The sequence below is a fragment of the Callorhinchus milii genome, unplaced genomic scaffold (assembly GCF_018977255.1).
Source record: "Callorhinchus milii isolate IMCB2004 unplaced genomic scaffold, IMCB_Cmil_1.0 Scaffold9, whole genome shotgun sequence".
NCBI classification, from domain to species: Eukaryota; Metazoa; Chordata; class Chondrichthyes; order Chimaeriformes; family Callorhinchidae; genus Callorhinchus; species Callorhinchus milii.
Window position 1 is genome coordinate 1,443,054 of NW_024704750.1, and position 26,913 is coordinate 1,469,966.

Below are 26,913 nucleotides of genomic sequence, written 5' to 3' on the forward strand. Positions count from 1 at the left end.
CCCCCACACTGACCCCCCCCACACTGACCCCCCCCCCACACTGACCCCCCCACACTGACCCCCCCCCCACATGACCCCCCCCCCACTACTGCCCCCCCCCCCACACTGACCCCCCCACACTGACCCCCCACACTGACCCCCCCCACACTGACCCCCCCCCACACTGACCCCCCCCACACTGACCCCCCACACACTGACCCCCCACACTGACCCCCCACCTGACCCCCACACTGACCCCCCACACTGACCCCCCCACTGACCCCCCCACAGTCACCCCACACTGACCCCCCCACACTGACCCCCCCACACTGACCCCCCCCACACTGACCCCCCCACACTGACCCCCCCACTGACCCCCCCACACTGACCCCCCCACACTGACCCCCCCACACCCCCACACTGCCCCCCCACACTGACCCCCCCCACACTGACCCCCCCACAAGTCACCCCCACACTGACCCCCCCCACACTGACCCCCCACACAGTCACCCCCCACACTGACCCCCCCCACACTGACCCCCCCACACTACCCCCACCCCCACACTGACCCCCCCCACACTGAACCGCCCCCCACACTGACCCTGCCCCCCCACACTGACCCCCCCCCCGCCCAACACTGACACCCCCCACTGACCCCCCCCACACTGACCCCCCCCCCACACTGACCCCCCCCACAGTCACCCCCACACTGACCCCCCCCACACTGACCCCCCACAGTCACCCCCACACTGACCCCCCCCCACACTGACACCCCCCCACTGACATGCCCCCCCCACACTGACCCCCCCCCACACTGACCCCTCCCACCACACTGACACCCCCCCACATCACCCCACACTGACCCCCCCCCCACACTGACCCCCCCCACACACCCCACAGTCACCCCCACACTGACCCCCCCCACTCACCCCCACACTGACCCCCCCCACCACCCCCACGCCCCCCACACTGACCCCCCCACACTGACCCCCCCCCACACTGACCCCCCCCCACACTGACCCCCCCACAGTCACCCCCCACACTGACCCCCCCCCACACTGACCCCCCCACAGTCACCCCCACACTGACCCCCCCCCACACTGACCCCCCCAGTCACCCCACACTGACCCCCCCCCACTGACCCCCCACATCACCCCCCCACTGACCCCCCCCCCACATGACCCCCCACACACCCCCCACACTGACCCCCCCACACTGACCCCCCCCCCACACTGACCACCCACACTGACACCCCCCCACTGACCCCCCACACTGACCCCCCCCACACTGACCCTCCCCACACTGACCCCCCCCCACAGTCACCCCCACACTGACCCCCCACATCACCCCACACTGACCCCCCCACACTGACGCCCCCCACAGTCACCCCCACACTGACCCCCCCACAGTCACCCCCACACTGACCCCCCCACCACTGACCCCCCACACTGACCCCCCCACACTGACCCCCACACTGACCCCCCACAGTCACCCCCACACTGACCCCCCCACAGTCACCCCACACTGATCCCCCCCACAGTCACCCCCACACTGACCCCCCACACTGACCCCCCCACAGTCACCCCACACTGACCCCCCCCACACTGACCCCCCCCACACTGACCCCCCCCACACTGACCCCGCCACACTGACCCCCCCCCCACACTGACACCTCACACACTGACCCCCCCCACACTGACCCCCACAGTCACCCCCACAGTCACCCCCACACTGACCCCCCACACTGACCCCCCACACTGACCCCCACACTGACCCCCCCACAGTCACCCCCACACTGACCCCCCACACTGACCCCCACACTGACCCCCCCACAGTCACCCCCACACTGACCCCCCCACAGTCACCCCCACACTGACCCCTCCACACTGACCCCCCCCCAGTCACCCCCACACTGACCCCCCCACAGTCACCCCCACACTGACCCCCCCACAGTAACCCCCAACACTGACCCCCCACAGTCACCCCAATACTGACCCCCCCCCACAGTCACCCCCAACACTGACACCCCCCACAATCACCCCAACATACACTGACCCCCCCCCCAACCCCATAGTCACCCACAACATACACTGACCCCCCCCCCCACCCCCCACACACTGTTCCATTGCCGAGACGCTGAGCGCCCCCCACAGTCATCCCCAACATACACTGACCCCCCCCCCCCACACACGCTGTTCCATTGCCGAGACGCTGAGCGCCCCCACAGTCATCCCCAACATACACTGACCCCCCCCCCACACACGCTGTTCCATTGCCGAGACGCTGAGCGCCCCCCGATCACCTCACCCGCTCTGACTCCCAAGTCTTCTCCCCACTCCACATACAAACAATAAACACACAATACAAAACTACATTTGTAAAGCGCCTCTCACATCGCACTGGAGCCTGCAGATCATTCAACCCCCCCCCCCCCCCCCACACCCCCCCCACCCCCCCCCACCACACCACCCCCCCCTCACCCCCACCGTCACACCAGCCACACGATTAACCGTGTGTAATGTATCCTGTCGTCTGAGCACTAAGACCCTCCTGAGGAGACAATGGCTCCTTAATTATGAAGATTGAACTTGCCTTACGTCTGAAAAGTAAAGTGTTCTCTTCCTGTTCCCCTCTTACTCCCGTGCTATTAAAGTGTTGTGTTCTTTCTGGAAAGAGCTTTGCGTTTCGCAGCATATTATGTGCACACAGTCACTACACTCGACAATAAAAAATCCTTTAAAGCGCTTTGAGACGTTGCAACAACGTGATAAGGTGCTGCATCAAACACAAGGGTCGTCACGTTATCATTGATAGGATTTGCAGCATTTATCATAGATTTAGAAAATTAGAAATGTTTAACGTGGCAAACAGATTGCAAAATATAGGAACTTTAGACTTCCATATTTGTTTAATTGTAATTATTATTAATAATAATCCTTGCATTTTGATGCAACTCCTTACATTATATACATCTCAAAGTGCTTCAGAGGATTTACTGTAAAGTTTAGTGGCTCTGTATTTTGTGGGCGCACTCAGCAGCCAATTTGCGCACAGCAATGTCCCCGCAAGGATTTTATCCGGGGGACTGTTGGACACTGATGTGCGAGGGAAGCAAAATTGCCGAGCGTATCGCATCGTTACACAGACAAGTTCACCTGAACCTCGGTTTAATGCTAAATAATTAAACTGCAGGGTAGGTATCACGTGAACACACCTGTGAAACTAGAGAGTGCTACAGAGTGACATCTCCATATCAGACAGAGTGCTGGCAATGAGATGAACGTCGGCGGTGAGGAGCTCCAACCGTTTTATGACGATGCCAGGATTCAACTGGGCAAAGCTCTCGCTGTCGGGTGGAAAATTAAACCAACAAAACACGTGTCTTTCCCGGCAGATGCAAAAATTGTCTCTGGATCTATTGAGCCCTGCAATCCATGGGGAGCCGGTAGGATCCGCATTTACTCGCCTCTGTGTCCCTGTACCGTCAGACTGTGTTCCTCCTGGGGCCTAGCAAAACAAGTCTTGTCAAATACTGCAATAATGAGGCTCCAAACCTTCTCACGGTCTTGGCTTCAAGACCATTGAAGGCAAACACGGCAACCAATTTACGCGCAGCCACAGCCTCTAGGCCGTTTGTGGGCTGTCGCTGCGCGTAAATTGGTTGCCGTGTTTGCCTACAAAACAGGCAGTCACTACACTTCACAGTAAAAACCCCGTGAAGTGTTTTGAGATGTCTTCAAAGAGACGAAAAGGCGCTATATCAAATGCAAGGTTGATTATAAGGAGTTGTGGAGTTAAGGAGTAAACAACAACAACAAGGTTACATTTGTATAGCGCCTTTCACATCAGGAGGACGTCCCAAGGCGCTGGACAGTGTACAGCATTTTCAAACCTGGACAGGCAGATGGGACCTCGGTTTAATGTCTCATCTGAAGGACGGCACCTCTGACAATGCAGCAACACACAGCACTGCATAGACTTTGGGTTCCAGTTCCTAACATAGAGCTTAAATCCACAACCTTCTGACTGAGAGGCGAGAGCGCTACCAACTGAGCCCGGCTGACGACACCGCCCTGTGCTCACTTGATATCGAAACTGTTTGCCCAAAGTGGGACAGTGTTCAGTTTCCCAGCGCTGCTGCTGTTCCTGGCTCTTCCTGAAGAATGTTGTTGGAAAGATTCCTTTTTTCCGCGCAATGCACAAGAGGATGAGCACCAAAGGATTTGAAACACCGAAAATCCACAACACAAGGCTTTAAAAGCTCACGCAACTTTGGTGCTTAAACATCTTGCGGTCCCGCCGTGCGTGAAGCAAATTTTATTGGCAGCTTTGAATGATTTTCAAAATTAAATAAACATGGATATTTTGTACGTTTTGGAAATTTTAATACGTATTTAAAAGAAAATTGCTTAACTTCCTCGTCCCTGAAAAGCAAGAACGTATTAATATAGTAATCCGTTTGTAAATGTAATCAGAAATCAATGGACTAATTGATAAATATGCATATTTGCAAATTATTTTTTTAATTAAAACAATTCCCAATTTCAGCCCCCGTCCTCATTATAAAGCTCCCGGCAATAAGCCTGCATTTTATAGATGACTAGTCGAGCTTGGGTTCCAAGCAACTTCACGTCAAGTTTTTGTGTGAGTTGCGCTGTGCTGCTCCATGTGCTCTATGTTGGGCAAACGTCACAAGGTGCAAATGCTTGAGAGTTTTTTTGGGGTACGTCTGAGAGTTGCAGAGACCCCATCACCGTGCTTTAGGAATATCCTAAACCAGACCGAGCGTTCTACATACGTGTACCATCTAGACATGGAAGGCTCCCCGCGCTTGGGATGGAATGCTCACTCTCTTTTTTCAAGAGACGCACCCTGCATTCATTCAACAACAACAACAGGTTACATTTGTACAGCGCCTTTCATGTCAGGAGGACGTCCCAAATTCCTGTTTGCCGGAACACTATAGTGAAACCGGAAGTTCCTGAAGTGAAGCGACTGACTAGTCACGGTAGGTCTGAAGAACAGTAACAGCCCTTAAATAATTTACATGATATCATTTGTGAACTGAGAAGGCAACTCGTAGCTCAGGGAGTCCTGTCTCAGTGGTTAGAGCGCTCGCATCGCAAGCGAGAGACTTGGGTTTGATTCCCAGGCAGGGCAAAACGTTGGGCAAGTTTCCTTACTCCACACCCAAGCGCCTCTGTTTATCCAGCAGTAAAGAGGAACCCGGTTGTTAGTCGATTGGTGGATCGCTTTTCCAGGGGTAATAATTCCTTCGAGAAAAAATAATAAATTGGTCACTTCAATCCACGACTGTTTGTGAGACACTGCTGTGCGCATTGGCTGCTGATTTCGCCCACAAAACATACAAACATACAATGTTCAGAAAAATTGTCATTTACAATCATTTGTGCTCATTCTCAAATGATTTAACTTCCCCCCCCCCCCGCTGGGAAAGTATTTCACCGCAAAATATACAGTCAATTCACTTTACAGTATAGTCTGTGAAGCGCTTTGAGACGTCTCAAAGACTTGATAAGGTGCTGTATCAAATGTAAGGATCATTATTATTGTTTCTTCAACATGGTGTCGATCTATCAGTTTTCTCATTCAACTTATTGGGTTCTGCGTCTAAATGCAATGTATGGTAAAGGTTGTGATCCTTCGGTGTGTGAGGAATGTACGGTTAATGGTAGGAATGACCTCAATGCTGGAGAGGGCTGCAGTCCCCTTTGAAGGGAAAATAAATGCAAAAACTACAATGAGGGAGTGTTAGAAAGGGGAGGTGTTAATGAGCCGAGTGCAAGAAGGCACTCTTTCTTTCTTTAACAAGAATTATTACCCCCAGAAAGTCTGTTCTTTCCCTGTTGAAACCAAAAGGAATGTTGAAGGTACAATCTGCTCCAGGGCAAGCACGCGAGGGCGAAAATGCGCCATTTGTTATGATAATTATTACACTGGGGACTTCATCACATGGTCAGAAATACCGCATTCCCCGAACCAGTTAATGATGTCCCAACAAAACACCAAATACTGCAGATGCTGGAAATCTGAAACAAAAACAGAAGTGGCCGGGAAGGTCAGGCAGCATCTATGGAGAGAGGAAAGTGAGTCAACGTTTTGGGTCCACGACCCTTCGTCAGAACTGGGGCATGTTTTCTAGTTTCCCTCCCAAACATGCCCCAGTTCTGACGAAGGGTCGTGGACCCGAAACGTTGACTCGCTTTCCTTTCTCCATAGATGCCGCCTGACCTGCTGAGTCTGCCCTGCGATGTCTGTGTCCTTCAGAGACGCTCAAGATCAGCTTGGCTCAATTGGTCGCGCTCTTGCCTCCGAGTCAGAAGGTTGTGGGCTCGAGCCCTTGATCAGACTGGCAATGCAATCCAACGCTGGGGGAATGTTGCATTGTCTGAGGTGCCATCGTTCAAATTAGGTGTTTCAAACAACCGACTGCCTCTTCGGGTGGATGTTAAAAATCCAACGCCACTATTCGAAAAGAGCAGGGAGTTTTTCTTGGCCACAAATATCCCCCCAGATAAAATTGGTGATTCACTCATGGCTGTTTGTCGGATTTTTTTTGTGTGCAAATTGGCTGCTGCGTTCATCCACAAATACTAGTCACTGTACTCTATAATAAAATAAATCCTGCAAAGTGTTTTAAGACATTTCGACGTGTGATAAATCGCTATACCAAATGGATTATTATATTATTATTAATATTACTATTATAATAATCTCTCTGTCTGTGTTTCAGTGAGACCTACTGTGGAGGAGATCATTGCATCCTACAAATTAAGCTGTAAGAAGCTGGGTGTGAAGCCCATTGACAAACTGTTGAAGCAACTGCAGGTATACTTTACCCGACATAATCAATTGATTTCAGGTTTAAACTTCTTCTCAGATTTGGAGGAATCACTGGGATTGAACCAACATTTGTCAGCCAGGCTCAGTGGGTAGCACTCTCGCCTCAGAGTCTGAAGATAGTAGGTTCAAGCCCCACGTCAGGACTATGAACTCATGCAGTCTAGGGCTCTAGGCTGATACATTAATACAATACTAGCCATGCAAAGCTTCATCAGAGGTGACGTCCTTCAGAAGAGACATTAAATTGAGGCCTGGTGCTTGTACAGGTGGGCTTTAAGCATCCGGTATCTCCAGGTATTTTAGCCAACAATAATGTAGCAGATTTAAAACGGAATTTAAAAGGAACTTCTTCCTCTGTGGGTGTTGAGAACATAGAACTCACTGCAGTGGAAGCTGAAAGCATCAACATATTTAAGAGGACACTTGATGCATACCTGAGGAAGATGGGATTAGAGGGGTTTGGGAGAGGGAATTATAATCGGTGAAAGCTCATGTGGAGTCTAAACACTGTCACAGACTAGTTGGGCCGAATGGCCATTTTCTGCGCCGCAATCTTACACATAATTCTACGCTGTTCGTCCACCACAAATTAATGACCAGGAAATTAAAGACTGGTCCATTCCAGACTTTATGTACCATGCCGTTTGGATACTCTTAAGCAAGGAGAAGGGTTTCCGCACGTGTTAGACCAACAAGAAACCAACAAGAAAATATTTTATTAATGCCGCAAAGATATCACTTTGGCACTTGGAGGCGATTGTCACACGGAAACGCATTTAAATGAAGGAATTATTATTCAGTGGTGCACAGGGCTCCAACTGGCGAGAATATCATTTTAATGGTACAGAACTGTGTTTTACATGCCAGCCCAACACATAGCTCGGGACCTTTTCTTCTTAGACGTCGCTTTTGAAATGTAGGTGGGAAGCGGGATTTCTATTTCCATTAATGGATGAGTGAGTTTTCGCACAGCTATTCCCTGGGCAAAGTATTGAAGACATTGCATTTTTTCCTCTCTCTCTCTCCTCTCTCTCTCTCTCTGACGAGTATCGTGTACCCGAATAGACTTGAATTGAATTGGAAGGTTGATCTCTACACCAGCTCTCCCAGCCTACGCTCTTAATCACTGCACCGCTCAATGTAACAAGAACATTTCACACTGTATTAATATTAACGTGAAAGTGCTAATGAGGGAACTGGGCATTAACAGGCTAGGCACAAGTAGTTAAAGAGCGGAATCTGTGGGGAGATTTTAAAAAAAAAGTGGATAATGTAATAAGTGAAGTGAGAAATGGTAGAGCTACTGGGGAAAGACATTATTTTAAATGAAATTATACAGATTGCAGATTGAAGAAAAGCATTAACACCTTGTGTAATGAGATAATCAGGGTTGCAGAAGCCAAGGAGGAATTCCACAGGAGTTGCCTTTTATTTTCGTTCCCGCTAACTTTTTCTTTCAGGAACGAACGGTATCGTAAAAGATATCGTAAAAGGAATCAGCTGCAGGGGTGTGGGGCAAGGGCAGGCAACTGGGACTGAAAGGATTGCTCTCTAAATGAGCTGGCACTGACTGAGAGTTCCATACACCAACACATGGAAATTCTTGCGTGTTGGAATGTGCGCTCTCTCCCTGAGGGACTCACTCTGCTTACCGAATTCTGGAGAGTATTAGGCACTCTCCCTGAGGGGGCGCACCTCACTTAACTAATTCTAGAGCGTATTAGGCGCAGGCCGGCAAGAGCTGAATTAAACTCTTAGTTACCATTCAGTAGTCCGTTATAAATCCAGATTAAAGTAATTAATACACAATTTTGCCACATACCCCGATTTGGGATTCCATTTTGATCTTCAAGTGCAGAATGAGAATAATTACAGGAGAAAGAAACAACAGGACTTAATCATGTGGCATCTTATTGGACTTGCTGTAATTGGGGGATTAGCAATGAGACTTCAAATACTGAAGGGAGACATCACTAGGGAGTCCAGGGGCAAGGTGCGAACTGTGTGTGTGTTAAATAATAAAATAATAATAATAATAATCCTGGCATTTGATACAGCGCCTTATCACGTCTTCGTGACGTCTCAAAGCGTTTCAGAGGATACACTGTAAAGTGAATTGACTGTATGTTTTGTGGGTGAAATATTTTGCCAGCGGGGGGGAGAAAAAGTAAATTCATTTGAGAATGGGCACAACTGATTGTAAATGGCAATTTTTGCAAACATTGCATTTCTCGTACAGTAACACGGAGAAGACAGAAGCCATCCTCCTTGGTTTCCGGCCATGTCTTTTCACCTGTGGCTTTGGCCTCGTCAACCTCCCAATCCCTCAAACTCACTGAACCAGTGCACAACTCAGGCGTCTGGTTCGATCCCCAACTGTCCTTCCTACCGCATCCAACCCTTGACTGGAACCTCTTAAAAGCATTCACGCCTCACAAGACCCCACCTGCTTTATACGCCACCATACCACCCACTCCGCGACGTATCCTAGACTCAGGCTTCGGGTCTCAGGCCTCTGTTCCCTGGACGGGCACCTTTTCCTGCAGCGACAGAGAGAGAGAGATTGCTCTGGAAGCTCGGTCACCCCTTTTTATATGGGAAATGCTCCGTGCCAACCTCCCGCTCTCTGGTACAACCCAAAAGCTCATCAGAGCCACCTTCCTCACTGCCAGCTCTCAGAGTCGGTGAATATTTCCTGTGAAGCTTATTCATACGATACTTTTGGTGATGCATTAAATAGTTTTTCTTGGAGGAGTAGCTTTTGGTCTTGGACTGTGTACTGTGCCACAGACTGTCCCAATTTAGGATGAGATTTCTGCAAGGCAATGCAGCAAAAAAAAAACAAAGTGGAAATATTATGATGGTCATTGGAATTTTTTTGTGTATGTTTTAATTTTGTAATGATAAATTAAGTTGCTAATTTTGGCTTTGCTCTTTGTAGACACTGCAGGTTTAATTGCTAATTGTTAACAATGAATATATTTGCATAATAATAAGCTTCAAATTTACATCTTCAATGTGTTTCTTTCAAAGGATACATGATAAAAAGGTCATGTTGTTTAAATAATTCATGCATTATTGCAATAAAGAAGCTATTACTGTACGCGCCTGCATATATATTGACTTTTGAAGCAGAAATATTCAGCCCTGTGGAGAAATTAATTTTTACAGCTTATAGCATGCTGGCATACATTTTACTGACTAAATCATCATTTTCCAAGAGAGATTCCTTGCAAGCTCTCGCTCCCCAAGCAAGCTTACGGATTCATTGTCATTCTGATCTGGCAACAGTTAATGGTGACCGCATTAGGAGATGCTCCAACATCAAATCAATCCAGAAGAGGAACATAGGAACAGGAGTAGGCCATTCAGCCCTTCGAGCCAGTTCCACATTTAATTAGATCATGGCTGATCTGCACCTCAACTAATCCTTTCAATTCCGATAGCGAGTTCTCAAGTCAGTTCCCAGCGGGACAAAAATCCACCACAAAAAACTAATGGCCCAGGATTCGGCACTTAGTACATCAACCTCAGTCTGAGCTGCCGTTGAATAGAGATTGAAAAGAATGGAAGTGTCACTGTGCTGCAGTACAGGGACCTTTCTGAGGTGAGGTTTACTCTTCGTTCCTTGGAGTAAAAGCCACCCTTTGTCTGTGGTGCAATTTCCTTAAGTGCATGAGATTTCAGGAACCCAAAGCCAATCCAGGAGATCAGTGACGAAGGGTCGTGGACCCGAGATGTCGATTCACTTTCCGTTCTCCATAGATGCTGCCCAACCTGCTGAGTCTTCCCAGTGCCGTCTGTTTTTGTTTCAGGAGATCAGTGATTCAGAGTCACCCGAGAGTTTGACAGTCCTAAGAAGAGCCATCCTGGGAAAACTTGCGACTTTAGGTTTTGGGGCAAACATCAGTGGGAAGTTTGGGAGTTATAGTAATAAATAATAACCCTTGCTACTCACTGTAAGAACATTTGTTTCATACTTTTTGTTTTTTGCTTTCTAGGAAATCACGGAGGTGCACCATAGGATTAAGTGTTTAGACCTGCAAGGTAAACTATTACCCTTCACGCATTACCCGTCATGCCAGACGATGTATAGAGAAGGAATAACATAGCTCTGTGTTAGTCAAGACTTAATCCAAGTCCGTGGTCAGCCAACAGGAGTCACTATTAAGTGAGATATTTTTTAATCTTGCTCCCCCCACCTCACTTAGAGGTGAGCTGCCGAGCTCCTAGCCCTATATGTCAGGCTGACCTACAGTCAGGTTACCCACTGTAGAGAGTAACGATGTGCCAGTCAGCCAGTCATACCTGTAATGTGTTTCCGTGGTTCATTGTTGGGCTGCTGGAGTCTGACTCTGCAATGTCTACCTTGGGGAGTGCTCATGTCTCTTGGGTGGGGTGGGGGGGGCATCCCATGTTATGTGGCTACCGGTGACAAAGCCAGAGGAGAAGGGCCTAGAGTTTGTGCTTGTCCGATGGCTGCCAGCCGAGCCTGTGAGAAAACTGAATGTGCGTGTGTGTCTCTGGTTTTTGCAGGTGAGGTATTGGACTATGAGAGCTGTGAGTCTCTCGAATCAGTCTTCCGATCCGTCCGGTTTGAATGGGTCAACTTGGAGCGAGCAAAGCTGGATGAAAATGTAAGGGCGTCAATCAAATCCCTGCCACTGTATTGGCCTACCATACCATATCTCTGACCCATCATTGAAGCAGCAGAGGGAGAATATTATAATAATAACAATAATAATCCTTGCATTTGATATAGCACCTTATCGCATCTTCAAGATATCTCAAAGTGCTTCACGGAGTATACTGTAAAGTGTATTGACTGTACATTTTGTGGGCAAAACGTGGCAGCCAGTTGCTGTGCTTTCAAGTCAAAACAGAATTTATATCATTTCACAGACCATTGCCGTGTGTCTTTGCCTTTACATTTCTGGGGTTCGGGTTCCAAGCCTCTGACAATGATGCTCTAATAATCACTGGCACACGCAAGAGGAAGGTGAGATCAAGCTGTGGTTCTGGGTGGCTGCAGACAGACAATCTCCCGGCCTCCGCTTGGCATCTCCCCGGCACTGACTCAGCTGAGAAAGCAATGACTCGCCCTAGGGGAGCTGTGGGCATGGAGGTGCTATTAATTTCCTCGCTGCCCCATTAACCCACCGCCCACTGCAAGGTTGCCGATTTTGACTCCAAAAAAAGGAATTGCAAGTGCAGAAGATTTAATTAATTTCAATCCCACGGTTTATTACTCATAACCTTCTTGGTTTCAGGGAGCAGCTGCCTTGTTTGACATAATGGAGTACTATGAATCAGCTGTACGTCTCAGTATCTCCTTCAGCGCCCACATTGGCAGTAGGGGCTGGATGGCGGCAGCTCAACTCATCAGAAAGGTAACAGCTCGTTGTGGTTCTGCAGTTAGGTCTCCGTGCATGCTCCCCAATACAAATTTATTGGTAAATAGTTAACTGACGACAGACCAACCAGTCTGACTCATCGGCAGGACTTGGAGGGAGCTGCTGAGAGCTGGCATTCTTCCCTCTCAGGTCCTGTTAACCCTGCAAGCCAAAAAAGTCTTGGCTTGGATGATCCTCGCTGGACAAGCAGCGGAAAGCTTGGAAAACAATTGGTTTGATGGGTAAATTATGTGGTTTTAGCTGGACTTCAGCAGTTACCCCAACGCACATACTGGGGTCTAACCGGGATATACTATCCGGGATTAGGTAAGCAGGGCGTGTTCCATTTGGAGCACAGAGACATTTCCACGTGTTGGTAGCACGCACACCACATGTGGGAGTCTCAACCTGGTTCGGACACCATTATCCACAGTGACGGGTTTCGGCATGTGTTAGACACCCAGCTGAGCATAGCATTTTAATACGTTCTTCACAGGATCAGGTCTTAACTCAGATTGCCTTAAGACATGCCGCAATTCCGCACCTCCTCACATCGCCTGTAAGTAGCCCTTCGATGGCTTTAGGAGTTTAGGTCGGACTGGGTTTGCTCATTGTGCTGACAGACTGTTCTTAATATCCTCAGAGCAGCTGCTTGAGAGAGTTTGAGGCATGTGGGGTGGCATTGACGGAGCACCCTTGCCGGTACATGACAAAGGCCCTTCGCTTCAGCCAGAGTCTGGTGGGTCTGCGTTTGGAGGATGCTGGACTGAGTGGTCTCCCTCTGATGTTACTGGGTGAGCTTTTACTTTTCCTTACTCACCTTCAATTCCCTCCACGGTCTTGCCCCGCCCAAACTCTGCCGCCTCCTCAAACTCTACTGACCAGGACGCTCTCTTTGCTCAACGGGCACTGGCCGGTTTTGCATTCCCTGGATTCCCCCCCATTGGATTCACAGCAGCTGATAACTGTGCAGACCAGTGGATAGTCAACAGAGTGATGTCCAGTCTGTCGGGCATCTCCAGAAAGATCTTCAACTGAACACCGTTCACTAAGCTCTGACTTAGTTTCTGCTGAGATGTTGTGGATCAACATAGCAATGATTACATTCCTCTGTTCCCGCTTCCCCTCAGTCTCTGCTCTGAAAGTGAACCGGACCCTGCAAGAGCTCCATCTGGCAGACAATCAGCTGAACAGTCTCCAAGATGCTATGCAACTGGGAGAGTTGCTGAAGTGCAACAGCACCATCAGATTGCTGGACCTTAAGAACAACTGTATCTCCAACGCAGGTAGATAATAAAGCTGCACTATCAATTCATCAGGTTCCTTCAGTAACCGCACCAATGTAAATATATCTGGCAGTTTGTTACCCTGTCTTATCCTGTTGCTACCCCCTCCAAAACTTCCTCTTTCAACAAACAAGTCTCTACTCTCATTTAGATACTCGCCTGCGAAGACTTTTTGGTCTTAAAGCTCCAGATGTTTCACTGTACTCTGCATGAAAACTGGGATTGTGGCTTGCGGGTTATTTGCACACAGGAACCTTTTTGGGTTTCAGTGGGAAGCCCCGGTTTGTGTTTGCAATAATTTCTCCATTTGCCACAAATCACTGGCGTGCAGAATTGCATGACAAGCTACAGCACATGAGCTATAAGGGCTCATAAGGTTACAAGATTCAATAAGAACTTTCAAAAGAGAATAGCATAAGTATTTGAAAAGGAAAAACGTGGGGAGAGAGTGGGGCAGAGGGACTGTATTGGGTAACTCTTCCAAAGTGCTGGCACAGGCACAATGGGCTGAATGGCCTCCTTCTGTGCTGTAATATTCTATGATTCGGTCACGAGCACTGACTGAGTGCAATGTGTTTCCAGGCCTGGAAGACATCTGTGGGGGTCTCAGAGAGCAAAGGCACGGGCTGAGGACACTTGTGCTTTGGAACAACAAACTGACACGTAAAGGGATGGCTCACCTCGCAGCCACCCTGGTAAGTTAACCAATTTGGCCAAAAAGCACAGTTATAATAATAATAATAATCCTTGCATTTGATTTGGCACTTTTCACATCGGGAGGACGTCCCAAAGCGCTTCACAGGATATACTGTAAAGCGAATTGACTGTGTATTTTGCGGGCCAGTCACAGCAGCCAATTGCGCACAGCAGCATCTCACAAACAGTGGTGGATTAAGTGACCAAATTATTATTTTAGAATGAAAGCACCGTAAATTCTTCCCAACGTTCCCAGTGCATTTTGAGTAAGTTAAAGGGGATCTGAGGCCTGAATTTCCCTCCTCTCCACCCCTGGTCAGGGCCTGTGAAAACATTTCTTTCTTAAAATTTAAGATGGTGCAGAAATGTGGAAGGTCTCCAGGTGAGCAGGTACTTTTCAAAATAACTGGAAAACCGGCTCCGATTTCTTTTAATGAAAATCTTTTTCTTTGCAATAAGTCTCTGGTGTTGCAGTCTTCTCACTTAATAATACTAATAATAATAATCCTTGCATTTGATATAGCGCTTTTCACGTCGGGAGGACGTCCCAAAGCGCTTCACAGAATATACTGTAAAGTGAGTTGACTGTATATTTGTGGGCGAACGCGGCAGCCAATTGCGCACAGCAATGTCCCACAAACAGTCATAGATTGAAAATGACCAATTAAATTATTGTTTTTGTTTTTTGGAGGAATTATTATTAGGCTCTGTGTGGAGTAAGGAAACTTGCCCAAGGTTTCGCCCTGACTGGAATTGAACTCAGGTCTCTTGCTTGCAAAGCGAGTGCTCTAACCACTGAGCTACAGGACTCCGACTTATTATTTCCATGGAAGTGAATAACTTTTACTGAACGCAACGCTTTCCACTTAATTACAGAAGCATGATTTTCTGTACAAAAAAAACATTTTAACAGCTTTCCACGCGTAACCTGCGTGTTCCCTGGTTTGTGTTTGTTTCTCTGTTTCAGCACTATTCTAGGTGTCAGCCTGGCTCCGCCAGTCGCTCTTTACGTCTCGAGTCAGAAGGTTGTCTGTTGAAAGCCCTGTATGGTAACTCTCAGCTCACATTCCAGGCTGATGCTTCAGTCAGTGCAGTGCTGAGGCATTGGCAGAGGTGCTTGTGCTTCGGATGAGATGTTAAACCGAGATCCCATCCGCCTGCTCAGGTGGACGTTAAAGATCTCTGGGCGCTTATATGAAAAGCGAAGGGCGTTTTTTCTGGTGTCCTGGCCAACAATCTTCCAAATGAAAATCCATCATTCACTTTGCGGCGGTGTGTCAGGGCGTGGCAATGCGCAAACGGATGCCGCATTCGCCTGCAAGATGCACGGTCACTACGCTTCACAGTAAAATCCCGCGAAGCGCTTCGAGACATCTTGCTGGCGTGATTAAGCCGCTGTGTCAAATGCAAGGATCGTTATTAGATACTCTCCACCCCCCCAACAAAACTAGAGAGTTATTTTCTTTCCCCCCACCCCGTTTCCTCTTCGACCGTGTGTGTGTACGGTCGCCCCCGCCCTGCTCCGCCACTGTCAAGCCCCCCCGGGACTCTACCCTGCGTGAGGGGCGCTAAATAAATGCAAGTTGTTGTTAAACAAAATGCAAAATATTGCGGATGCTGGAAATCTGAAACAAAAACAGAAGTGGCCGGGAACACTCAGCAGGTCAGGCAGCATCTATGGAGAGAGGAAAGTCAGGCAACGTTTCGGGTCCACGACTTTGTCTGCTCTGACGAAGGGTCGTGGACCCGAAAAGTTGACTGACTTTGCTTTCTCCATAGATGCTGCCTGACCTGCTGAGCGTTCCCGGCCACTTCTGTTGTCGTTGCTGTTTGTGAGAGAAGCAGCCATTAAAAAACCAGCAGCAGATTGCAATGCCCTGACCCTCTGAGCCCCACACATTCATTTCCCTCGCGTTTGCCTTCATGAGCAACCACAGATATCGCAGGGCTGTTTGTGCAGATTATACCCCGTCCGTCTGATTTCTTATGTGTTCTCGCGGCTGATTGATTAATTACACGAGCTGCCTGCTTTCAGAAAATACTCCGGTCCTGACCCCCATATGCAATTAAAGAGCAAGTGCCACAGTTTGGTGAAATAGCAGCCAGATAACGCACTGGTTCTACAGTATATTGCACCCACTTTCCTCTCTCTCTCTGCTCAGCCCCTGCCTCCCCTCCTCCGCTAATTCATTCCTCTTACCCACCTACCCACCCTCTCCCCCCCCCCACCCCACTCCAGGCTAAAAATATTCATTGATAAGAAACAAAACAAACCACGTAATCTGACAATATATGGTGCGGAAAAGGGAGACAGATAAAACCCTCCCCCACGTGAAATTACACATAGAAACACAAAATAAGACTGGGAGCTTTTAGTCCAGGTGCCATCTCCCTGCGAGGACTTTGATTAAATAATACATGCCTCGTATAAAAGCGTCAAAGGCCGATCTTGTACTGTGTGATTAGGAGGCATTCTTAAAGCTGTGATTATTGTAATTAGTGCACAGTGTCAATTGAGTTCAAATGATGACACTTGTAAAGTGTTATGAAGGCACTTATTATCCTTATAAACAGTTATGCCCCCCCGCCACCAGTGAGAACGGCAGACGAGTCACTTTATATGATGAAAGAATCCGTCCTTTCAAAAAAAAAATCTCCACAAGAATAGATATATATTTTTAATCGCGTCGTTCAACTTTGTTCTTTCCTTTCCAACTGGGGCCAAAAGTTCTCCTCACTGTGTTGGCCTTTATCTGCTTGGCTCTTTGTGTGCGCTGTGTTTGACTGTGCAGCGGAGAATGATTTTAGCCCCAATATCTCGCTCAATGTGCATGTGACGATGGAAAAGTTAAAGGGCAATCAAATCCCTCCCCCCAATTAAAATTGATTACTCGCTTTAGGGCTGTTTGTGGGGACATTGCTGTGTGCAAATTAGCTGTGGCGTTCCCCTACACAGTCACTACACTTTACAACAACAACACCACCAACAACAATTTGCATTTATACAGCGCCCTTCATGTGGGGTAGCGTCCCCGAGCTCTCACAATAACGTCTTAATATAACATCTCAAGCTCTTTGAGACGTCCTGCTGACACTGTGAAAGGCACTACATTAGGAGATGCTCTTGTTATTAATGTGTATCCTGCGCCTTGCAACCGAGAGCCATCTGTGGTAATGTGCTGACTCCAATGTCTGGCATTTGATGGCAAGTTCAAAGGAACACAGAGTCCAGGTGAAATTTAAAAAAATACTTGCGTTCAGCGGAGCATCGATCGATCGATCTGCCTCGAAGTGCGTCACTTTGGAAGCAGGGTGAAATGTTGTGGATGCAGGGCAGCTAACCTGGACCAACAGCCACCCAGCAATGAGCTGAATGATCAATTCAGTCTGTTTACTAATGAATTTGAATAAGGGAAGGATATAATTGGCTGCAATAATGATGTTCATGTGTGTGAGGCAAAGAGAAAGAGAGAGACACTCTCTAATCTTTTTCACAGGTGCTAAGCCTATCTTCAAATAAAGGGCCTCTGGAGTGACATTTACCTCTGTTTAAGTTTGCACTGCTTGTTCTTCACTGTTTGCCTAATTCGCAATTTTCTATCAATGAAGACCACATGAAGCAGATGTGCTCAATTAAGACAGCGAGAATTGGTTTAGTTCAGTTTAACTCAGTCAAATAATGAGCGGAAGGAAGCTCGCAATGCAACTTCACATCAACCCCGACACAGAGCTTTCTTAAGGGATGTGGAGGAAAGGAAATGGGGTTAAAACATCTGCCACCATACAACAAAATGGTGGAACAGGCTTGACGGATTCTCTGTTCTTATCATGTTAATTGAGGCTTTTGAAGATTTTTTATCTTTATTTGTCGACGAAAGATGGGATTGTGAAGCGGGATCTAAATGCACCAGAATTCCTTAATTTCATGGTTTCAAGGCTGACAATATGAATCATAATCATAATAATAATAATAATCCTTGCATGTGATATAACGCCTTATTACCGCTTTTGAACATCTCAAAGCCCAAAGTCAAAATAATAACCAAATTTTCTTTTAAGGGATTATTACCCCCGGAAAAAGTGATCTGCCAATCGACTAACAATCGGGTTCCAGCTTACTCCGGGGTAAACAGAGGCGCGAGTGTGGAGTAAGGAAAACTGCCTCACATTATGCCCCGCCCGGAATTCGAAAACTGGTCCTCTCGCTTGCGAGGCGAGTGCTCCAACCTCTGAGCTCCAGAGCTCCACTGTAGTCTAGAAAGCTCCGCAAAATCCTTCCTTATTATGGTGCCTCGAAACACGTAGCATCAGAAGCTGCCGTATTGACATGTATTGGACCTCTCCAATGTCACTGGGAGCGTCTGTAATAACTGGCCCATGTTCTTTGCACTACCGCCATGGAATCCGAGCCAGTCTTGTAAATGGGACAGAGGTACATAACTCATGGGAAGAGAAATATTACGAGGTACATCAGTCCACTTAAATGTAATATAATCCAGTCAGCCCCTGGCATACAGAAGATATATTTCAATGTCTTCAGACTAACCATGGATGATCTCCAATATGCTGCTCAGAAGGTTTTGCCAGATTACTATAATACCCTGCGTTCACCACGGGGTAGGATTCTGGTAGACCTTAAAGAGAATATATTACAGACTCGTCGGCAAAGACAAGCCAAGGCAGATTTATCAATTGTGCCAAAGAATAAGTAATCCTTACTTTTGATATAGCGCCTAATCAAGTTGTCGAAAAGGCTCAAAGCGCTTCACAGGATTCTTGTGCTTACATTTGTTGGCAAATGTCAGCTGTAGCCACAGCAATGTCCCACAAACAGTCATCATCATTATTATTATTATTGTTCAAATAAACTTTCAACAATAACCATAGTTTTTTTTCAGAGAGGAATTGTCAGATGAAGTGTATATGTGTTTTATATATAATAATAATAATCTGTGCATTTGATACAGCGCCTTATCACATCTTCAGGACATCTCAAAGCGCTTCACAGAATTTACTGTAAAGTGGAGTGGCAGTCTATTTTGCGGGCAAAACACAGCAGCCGATTCCGCACAGACATGAGGCATCTTCCCGTCAGAAAGCCTTTAAATAATCATGGTTCTCAATTGCTCCATTCAATACATGCAGCCAATTCATTGGTGTCAAGGACGATTTCATCTCAGTTATTTATAAGTGCCCGGCCACGAACAGGCTAAACTTAAAGCAAACAGCACCGGATAGCTCGAGAGATAGCTCAGTATTCAGCAACAGTGATGAAACCCACCCAATCTGATAAGCAAGACGACTTAATGGAGCATCCCCTTTTTTTTATCATCCCTAGCCTTTTGTTTTATAGATATGTGAGCGTCTTTGTTAACACTGACGTCACTGAGAGATATACCCTGGGAGGAGTTACGGAGCCTGATGCTAAGAGGGAGCTGATTAATATCAGCAGAGCCGCACTTGTGGGAGTTTGGGTCTGACTGTGCGCTTGTAACCGGAATTGTATTGTTAGACGACTGGGAGAGCTGAAACAATAATAGCCCAAGTGCCGCCTCCTGTAGTGTGTTCTTTACCTGATTTAACATGTTTCTCGAGCTTGTTTGTGTGGCACTGACTCCCAGCCTCGGGCGCTGGATGCATTCAGTTGCTAGAGCTCTTTACTGTTTACTCTGGGAAAGGATAGTGTGCAAAGCTTGTAAGTTGGAAACAGCGCATGTATTCAGTGTAGCAGAGTTTGGCAGTTTTATGCTGCATTGGATTAAAATAAAACGCTGTTCCTTCTCTCTCTCTCTCTCTATATATATATGTATATATGTATATTTATATAAGAGATGGAAATAGAGAGGGGTTAAAATAGAGAGAGTGTGAGAGAGGAACAGGGATAAAGATATGGAGAGAGTGAGTGAGAAATAGAGAGCGAAAAAAGACTGTTTGAGGGACGCTGCTGTGTGCAATTGGCTGCCACGTTTCGCCCCCAAAACATACAGTCACAGCGCTTTACAGTATATCCTGTGAAGCGCTTTGAGACGTCTCAATGACGTGATAAGGCGCTGTATCAAATGCAAGGATTATTATTATTATATATTCTTGCCTTGTAACCTGGGGGGGCAGTGGTAAGAGTGATGGTTTATGGACTAGCAGTGCACTGGTTCGAATCCCCAGGATATACTTTAAAGTGTAGTGACTGTGAATTTTGCAGCCGACCGCTGGCTTGCCTGCAAAATGTATACAGCTAATTTTATTTGTTTTTGTTTTTCAGCCTCACTTAACTGCTCTGGAGACTCTGAACCTCGGACATAATTACCTAAACAATGAAGGAATCTTCAGGCTCAAAGAAGCCTTGATCGCAAACCGATCGATTGTACGTCTGGGACTGGCATCCACCTCGATAACTTGTGAAGGTAAAAAAAGTTACATACCCAGCCTTTGCACAAAGCCCCGTTAACCAATCCCCATTAATGTCCTGTAGATTATTATTATTATTATTATTATTATTATTATTAACGTCAAAGGGGACAAGTACTAGCCTCAGTTTATCAGCGTATATATCATCAGTCGCCACATACAAAACCCCGGTTAAATGCTAATAATCTTTGCATTTGATATATTTGATACAGCGCCTTATCACGTGGGTTGTGTAACCAATTTATTATTATTGTTATTACCCCCCCGGAAAAGCGATGCGCCAATCGACTAACAACCGGGTTCCTACTTACTGTTGGGTGAACAGTGGCGGGTGTGTGGAGTAAGGAAACTTGCCGGAGGTTTCGCCCTTAAATTTGGTCTGTTTTAAATCTCCAGGTGCCATAGCAGCGGCTGAGTTTGTAGCCGAGAGCACTGCGCTTCTCAGGCTCGATCTCCGCAGGAACAGGATTGGGACGGCAGGTCTCATGGCCCTCTCACTTGCCCTGAAAATCAATGACTCGCTGGTCAGGCTTGACCTGGAGACTGAGATAAAGAGAGAGACAGTGAGTAACTGCTTCACACCACTTTGTGTGAATCCCCTTCTCTCCTCTCTTCAAGTCCCCCCCACCAGCCCACCACCACGATCCCTGGCTAGTGACTGACCTCCGGAGGTGGGGGGGGGGGGGGGGGCGGGGAGATAAGTGGGAGGTAATCCCGTCTGAAGTTTGATTTTAAATAAAAAAAATTCCTAACTAAATCAAAAAAATCACAACAACAACAACTTGCATTTATATGGCACCCTTCACACTGGGTAGCATCCCAGAGAGCTTGCACCGCCTGGTGGCTTGTCTTCTGATCAGGATCAATTGTTGAGGTTCAGTGACTTGTGCTGTGTTACCCTTTAACTCAGGCTCGGAAAAGCCCCCCCCACCCCCACCCACCCACCCACCGTCGCTCCATTGAAAACAATGGAAGGTGCCGAGGACCAACACTAGGTCATGTTTCAGTTCCCCCGCCCCCCCCCAGAACTGGTACGTTTCTTATTCCTTTTAAGAAACCGTAAGACACTAAAGCTGAGGGAAACGCAACGAGCAAAACACTCTGGGCCGGATTTCATTTCCGCTTAAGGATGGAAATGACTGGCATGAGATATCAGATTGTGAGACAACAAAAAAAAACGTACTTACCGCAAATCAATTTCCAACATCTGTGGCAAGAGTAAATGCGATTCAAATGGATTTTCACGCCTTGGGACCCTCGATGACATGTACTTCAAATTGCTACACAATACTGTGTAATTGATGCACGTTTCCGAAGCTCAATGTATAGCCGTTTGGAAGTTTCCACTGCCGACCCTGGATTCCCCAGACCAGTACACTTGCCGATCAAGTGTTTGGTGAAAGAAACAGTTAAAGATGGAGTTTGGCTCACTGACCTGGTGGACTACTTTGAATTAGCTGCGTTCCTTCAGCGCACTCACTCTGGCGAGACCCTGGGCTCCTTTAATAATAATAATCCTTTTCAAGTCAGGAGGACATCTCAAAGCGCTTCACAGGATCCGCTGTCGAGCGCGGTGACTGTGTATTTTGCATGCAATTGCGCACAGTAATGTCCCCCAAACAGCCGTGAAACGAATGACACGGTTGTATTTGGGGGGATTGTTAGCCAGTGGTACTGGGACAGACTCCCTTCTCTTTTCGAGTAGCTCCACGGGATCTTTAACGTCCAGCTGCGCAGGCAGACGGGACCTCGGTTTCACGTCTCATCCGAAGGACGGCACCTCCGAAAATGCAGAGCTCGCCCTGAGCTGATTTGGAACGTCGCCTTGGCGGCGTGAGTCGAGTTAGCACGCGCAAGCCATTCGAGATCGCGAAACACACAGCCTCCCGCTCGGAAGTGACAAAATCCATCTGCGCGAGAGCTCAGCTGATTGTACGTTTTAAAATCCGTGAATTATTAGCAAAGGTGCGTGGTCTCCATTTACGCAAAACATTGAATAATTTAACCGGCTGGCTCTCGCCTCTTGCCGTACGCTCAGGCAAGGCGGGTGGAGGCAGCGGCTGGAGTTTGATGCCTCTGAAACATACTGACACGTTTTACAGTGAACGAAACGCGTCGACTCTCACCGTGTCACGGAGGAAATTATCTCCGTGACGGAATTGGCTGCTCAAGTGACCTTCTCACCATCGCCCTCTGTTTGTGATCCCGGCACTGAAACGTCGCGAAGGCCCAGTTTAGCTGAAATCCCTCACAGCTGTTAAGAAAGCGGGGGCTGGGGGAGTGGGACGGGAAACACACACGTCTACCTGACGTAAATGCAGAAGGTAAGGAAGCCAAATCGATCAGGATTTTGCTTTGTTGGCCTTGAGGTGAAGAGCACTTGATCGCAAAACGGTTTTGCAAGATTGGAAGATTACAAGATCGTTTCGGATGAAGATTTCAGCCCATCCCATCTCATCCCATCTCATTCCCTCGAAACGCCCTTCCAACCATCCTCCCACCACAGGATCAAGCTGTTTTTTTTTTTAAAATGAGTCCCAGATTTCCGGCCTCATCTTCCTCATCTGTCAACCCGTTCCGGTCATTAATTACTCTGGATGAAGAAATACTTCCTGGTGTCTGTTCTGAAAATGCCCTTTTTTTAGGGGTCGGTCGAGTGTCCGTCACATGTGGAAACCCATCACTAAAGGCTAAAATCTATCTCCTCTTGTTCGGTTGTCTTGGTACATCCTGAAGCATTGTTCCGGATAGTTGGGAGGAGGGTGGGACATTTTTTGAAAGCAAAAAAAAAATGACCGGTTTCAGTGTGCAGCTCAAAAGCACATCAACCCCAAAAGAGAGTTGCAAATCCAGCAATTGGAATATTTGCTTTACACACACACCCCACACACACACATCCACACCTGCACACACACACACACACACACACACCATCCCTCCTCTTCCTCCTCCCCCAGACTAATACAGCTGTGCCTTGTGTTGTCAGAAGACTGTGTCCCACAGCTGTCATTACACATGTTTTGATTTGCGGCAGGAGCCTCCCAGCTGTAGCGAGTGGCTTTAATGAATGCGAGAATCAAGCACCACTGTCCTCCCTGTTTAACAAAAAAAAAGACTTATTGAATTTAAGTAATTACAGTTCTCCACTTCCAGTTGCCAGGCAACCTAAACTCCCAACAATTAGATTCCCAGTTCTCCCTGAAGACTGCCGGGATATTACCAGCAGTTAAGCATCAAGCTGACCCAATAAAGACTGCCCCAGGTGAATTTCCAAGATCAAAAAGAAGGGGAAGCCAGCTTTGCTGCTCTAATAATTATACAATAGTTTAATTAGACAGGCACCAAATTCCTCCTTCATAGATATGATATGGATGTGAAGGGAGACTGTTAACTAGTACTCAACCAACCAGCTCAGGATCCTTTCTCTATCCCCTCCCCTCTCTCGCTCTCTCCCGACGCCCGAAGGGGTTTGACACCTGCATTGCTTCCTGGAGGCAATGTCCTTTCAAGAAAATAAACTGGACCCCGGGATTGAATGGGTGCCTTGAATTGCTCGAGCGATGTCAGTCATTACCTGTGATACACAAACACACACAAAGCGGAGAGAGGGGTTGTGGGGGGCGGGCAGTGGGGTCGCTGTGCTTAACAATGTCAATGTGGCGCAGCTTTGGTTGGTGCAGTTGGGAGTTTTAAAGTGCGCGGTGGTTCCTGATGTGATTCCTTAACCAGTTGTTGCTCAGACGCAGGGGAAACTTGTTCGGACGTGTTCTATTTCCACCGCTCGCTATCACACTGAACTGCCGCAAGGCACTTTCCACAGTGAATTACTGTGAAGTGTGTGCTGCCTGGCTTTACGTGTGAATTATTATCCGTGCTTTGACGTTGCACTATCAAGTCAAGCTCTGTGCCCAATTGGCTGCTGCGTTTCGCCCATAAAATACAGTTACTCCACTTTACAGTATTATATCCTGTGAAGCGTTTTGAGACGTCTCGGCGACATGATAAGTCCCTATATCAAATGCAGGGATTATTATTACTATTATTATGAAATGCACAGTCACTACACTTGAGAATTATTTCTGCTGCCGGGTGTGGAGAGAGAGTTGATTGGAGAGGTTAGTTTGCGTGTGGAGTTGATACGTCTGATATTGGAGGTAGTGTTGGTTTGTGTAGGAAGCTGAGGTAAGCACGTCTCAAGACCCTCCTCTTCGACCGCGTATTTGGCCACCCTCCTACCCCCACCCTCCCTACCCTGCGCACACCCCCACCCACCCCCCGTACCAACTCCCAGCTCGGGCCTAAATCCCTGACTGTCCAGTGCCTCGGGACGTCCTCCTGATGTGAAAGGCATTGTGTAAATGTCATTAGTTGTTGTTGTTGGCTGATGGCGGGGGCAGGGGGTGGGGGCTGGGTGTACCCCTTTTAGACAAGAGATCAGAAGCCACACATTAGTCTCTCTCTCTCTCTCTCTCCTTGAGATGGAGCTTCCTGGTGACAATATGGGTTTGTCTATCGACCCAGTTGAGTCCAAAGGTAGCAGGAAGCCTTCAGCAAGTGTGAGGTAGCTTCAGTTGAAAGCCTGGAACAAGAGAGAGAGAGAGAGAGAGTAAAACATCCGAAAATAAAACAAATGCTGCAAAACCCCTGCCACCCATCACCAATAAACCCTTTTCAAAATCCTCATTAACGAGAGGAGCTATTCAGCAATAAAAAAAAAGCCTTCTAAGGTGGACATTTATTTTTTTATACCTCTTTGCCAGCTGTTTTCTTCACATCCAGATTTAATATGCAATTGCATGCATTTGCATATTAAAGGGCTAATTAGCTCCTGAGAGCGTGTGTACGAGAGTGGTAATAATTAGTGTGATAACCGCCTGGGAACGCTCTCTGATGCCTTCTTGTAGAATCCTGTGCTGTGCGCTGGTCTCTGGGAGTTAGTACCGACCGTATGCAGTTTGTTCTTGGCTTTGTTCCCCTGCGCTCAGGGGCTGTACCTCGCAAGCCTCCACTCTTGTTCTCGTACTCTCTTTGAAGTGTCTTGTCTGATCTCGCTGAATGTCTGTCATTAAAGCCAAGATACCCAAGCCTTGGTGCCTGCCGCTATGCCGACAAGGAGATATTCCACTCTCGCCGCAGGAATCACGCTAAACAGTTGCCTCAGACGCTCTCGGGTTACTCTCAGCTTTTAACCCGTTCCCGCCCACGAAAACAAAAACCTCTGTTAGTAACACACATTGTTTGCCTCAAATGACCCATTCGATCAGACAGAGACAAAGCGCGTTCTGCTCTCTGTAGCTGCGCCAAGCTGCCTGGGACACCCCACTGCTATCAGTGTAACCCTGTGTCCCTCTGAGTCAGAAGGTTGTGGGTTCAAGCCGCAGGTCAGAGCTTGGAACCCATATAGTCTTTGCTGATGCTCCAGTGCTGTGCTGGGAGGAGGGAATGCAGCATTGTCAAAGGTGCCGTCCTTCAAATGAAATGTTGATAATAATCCTTGAAGTTGATACAGCGCCTCATTACGTATTCCAGACGTCTCAAAGCGCTTCACAGAATATATATATATATATAAAGTGAATTGACCGTGTATTTTGTGGGCGAAACGCGGCAGCCAAACATCTTTAAACTAAGGCCCCGTCTGCCTGGCCAGGTGAATGTTAGATACCGCATCACCTTTCGAAAAGAGAAGGCAGTTTCTCTCTGCCAGCGTCCCTGCCGACAATCCCCCACATTAATAAAACAGATCACTCACTCCATGGCTGTTTGTGGGGACGTTGCTGTGTACACATTGGCTGTCGCATTCGCCCACGAAGTAACACAGAGTCAGACCACTTTACCGTCAAATCCTGCGAAGCACTTTGAGACGTCGCGAAGATGCGATAAAACACTGTATCAAATGAAAGTCTATTATTTATTATAAATTTATAGCCCAGAAGAAAAATAGCTCAAACCTCACCCTAAACCCAAACCCAACGGCCTTGTTCCAGCCTCGAGTTCACCTCTAAATACCCCCCACCCACTCACCCCCACCCCCCGCTCCGTAACAGTCAGATTCTTACAGACAGAACACAGAGATTGAGGGAAAAGAGACAAAGAGGAAATCGAGAAGCAATGGGAAAGGAAGTCGCAGAGAGAGAGAGAGAGAGAGAAATTAGATTCCCAGTTCTCACGATCTTGGACTGTTGCCTTTCAGTCTTCATTCTCCGGCAAAGAGCAGCTTGTAAGGAGCGAAAACTGGGAGGAAGAAATTCCACTTATCTAACAGGAACATTGACAGCTTATTTCTGTTACCT

At 47.6% G+C, this 26,913-nt stretch overlaps 1 protein-coding gene across 1 annotated transcript; it reads left to right on the top strand.

Moving 5' to 3' along the window:
* The first annotated feature begins 3,255 nt into the window (after positions 1-3,255).
* si:dkey-288a3.2 (protein phosphatase 1 regulatory subunit 37) lies at positions 3,256-25,655 on the top strand. The gene is made up of 12 exons (XM_007906845.2): positions 3,256-3,424; positions 6,734-6,828; positions 10,845-10,890; positions 11,380-11,480; positions 12,114-12,233; positions 12,880-13,030; positions 13,367-13,522; positions 14,105-14,217; positions 20,478-20,619; positions 21,020-21,186; positions 23,777-23,885; positions 25,528-25,655. Exons 1-12 carry the CDS (start codon positions 3,256-3,258, stop codon positions 25,653-25,655), a joined length of 1,497 nt encoding a protein of 498 aa, XP_007905036.2.
* Positions 25,656-26,913: the final 1,258 nt, after the last annotated feature.

Coding starts and splice junctions, on each gene's coding strand:
- si:dkey-288a3.2 (XM_007906845.2), top strand. CDS start 3,256: ATGAACGTCGGCGGTGAGGAGCTCCAACCGTTTTATGACGATGCCAGG. Junction 11,481..12,113: donor GAGCAAAGCTGGATGAAAAT/GTAAGGGCGTCA, acceptor TCTTGGTTTCAG/GGAGCAGCTGCCTTGTTTGA. Junction 13,031..13,366: donor TCTCCCTCTGATGTTACTGG/GTGAGCTTTTAC, acceptor GCTTCCCCTCAG/TCTCTGCTCTGAAAGTGAAC.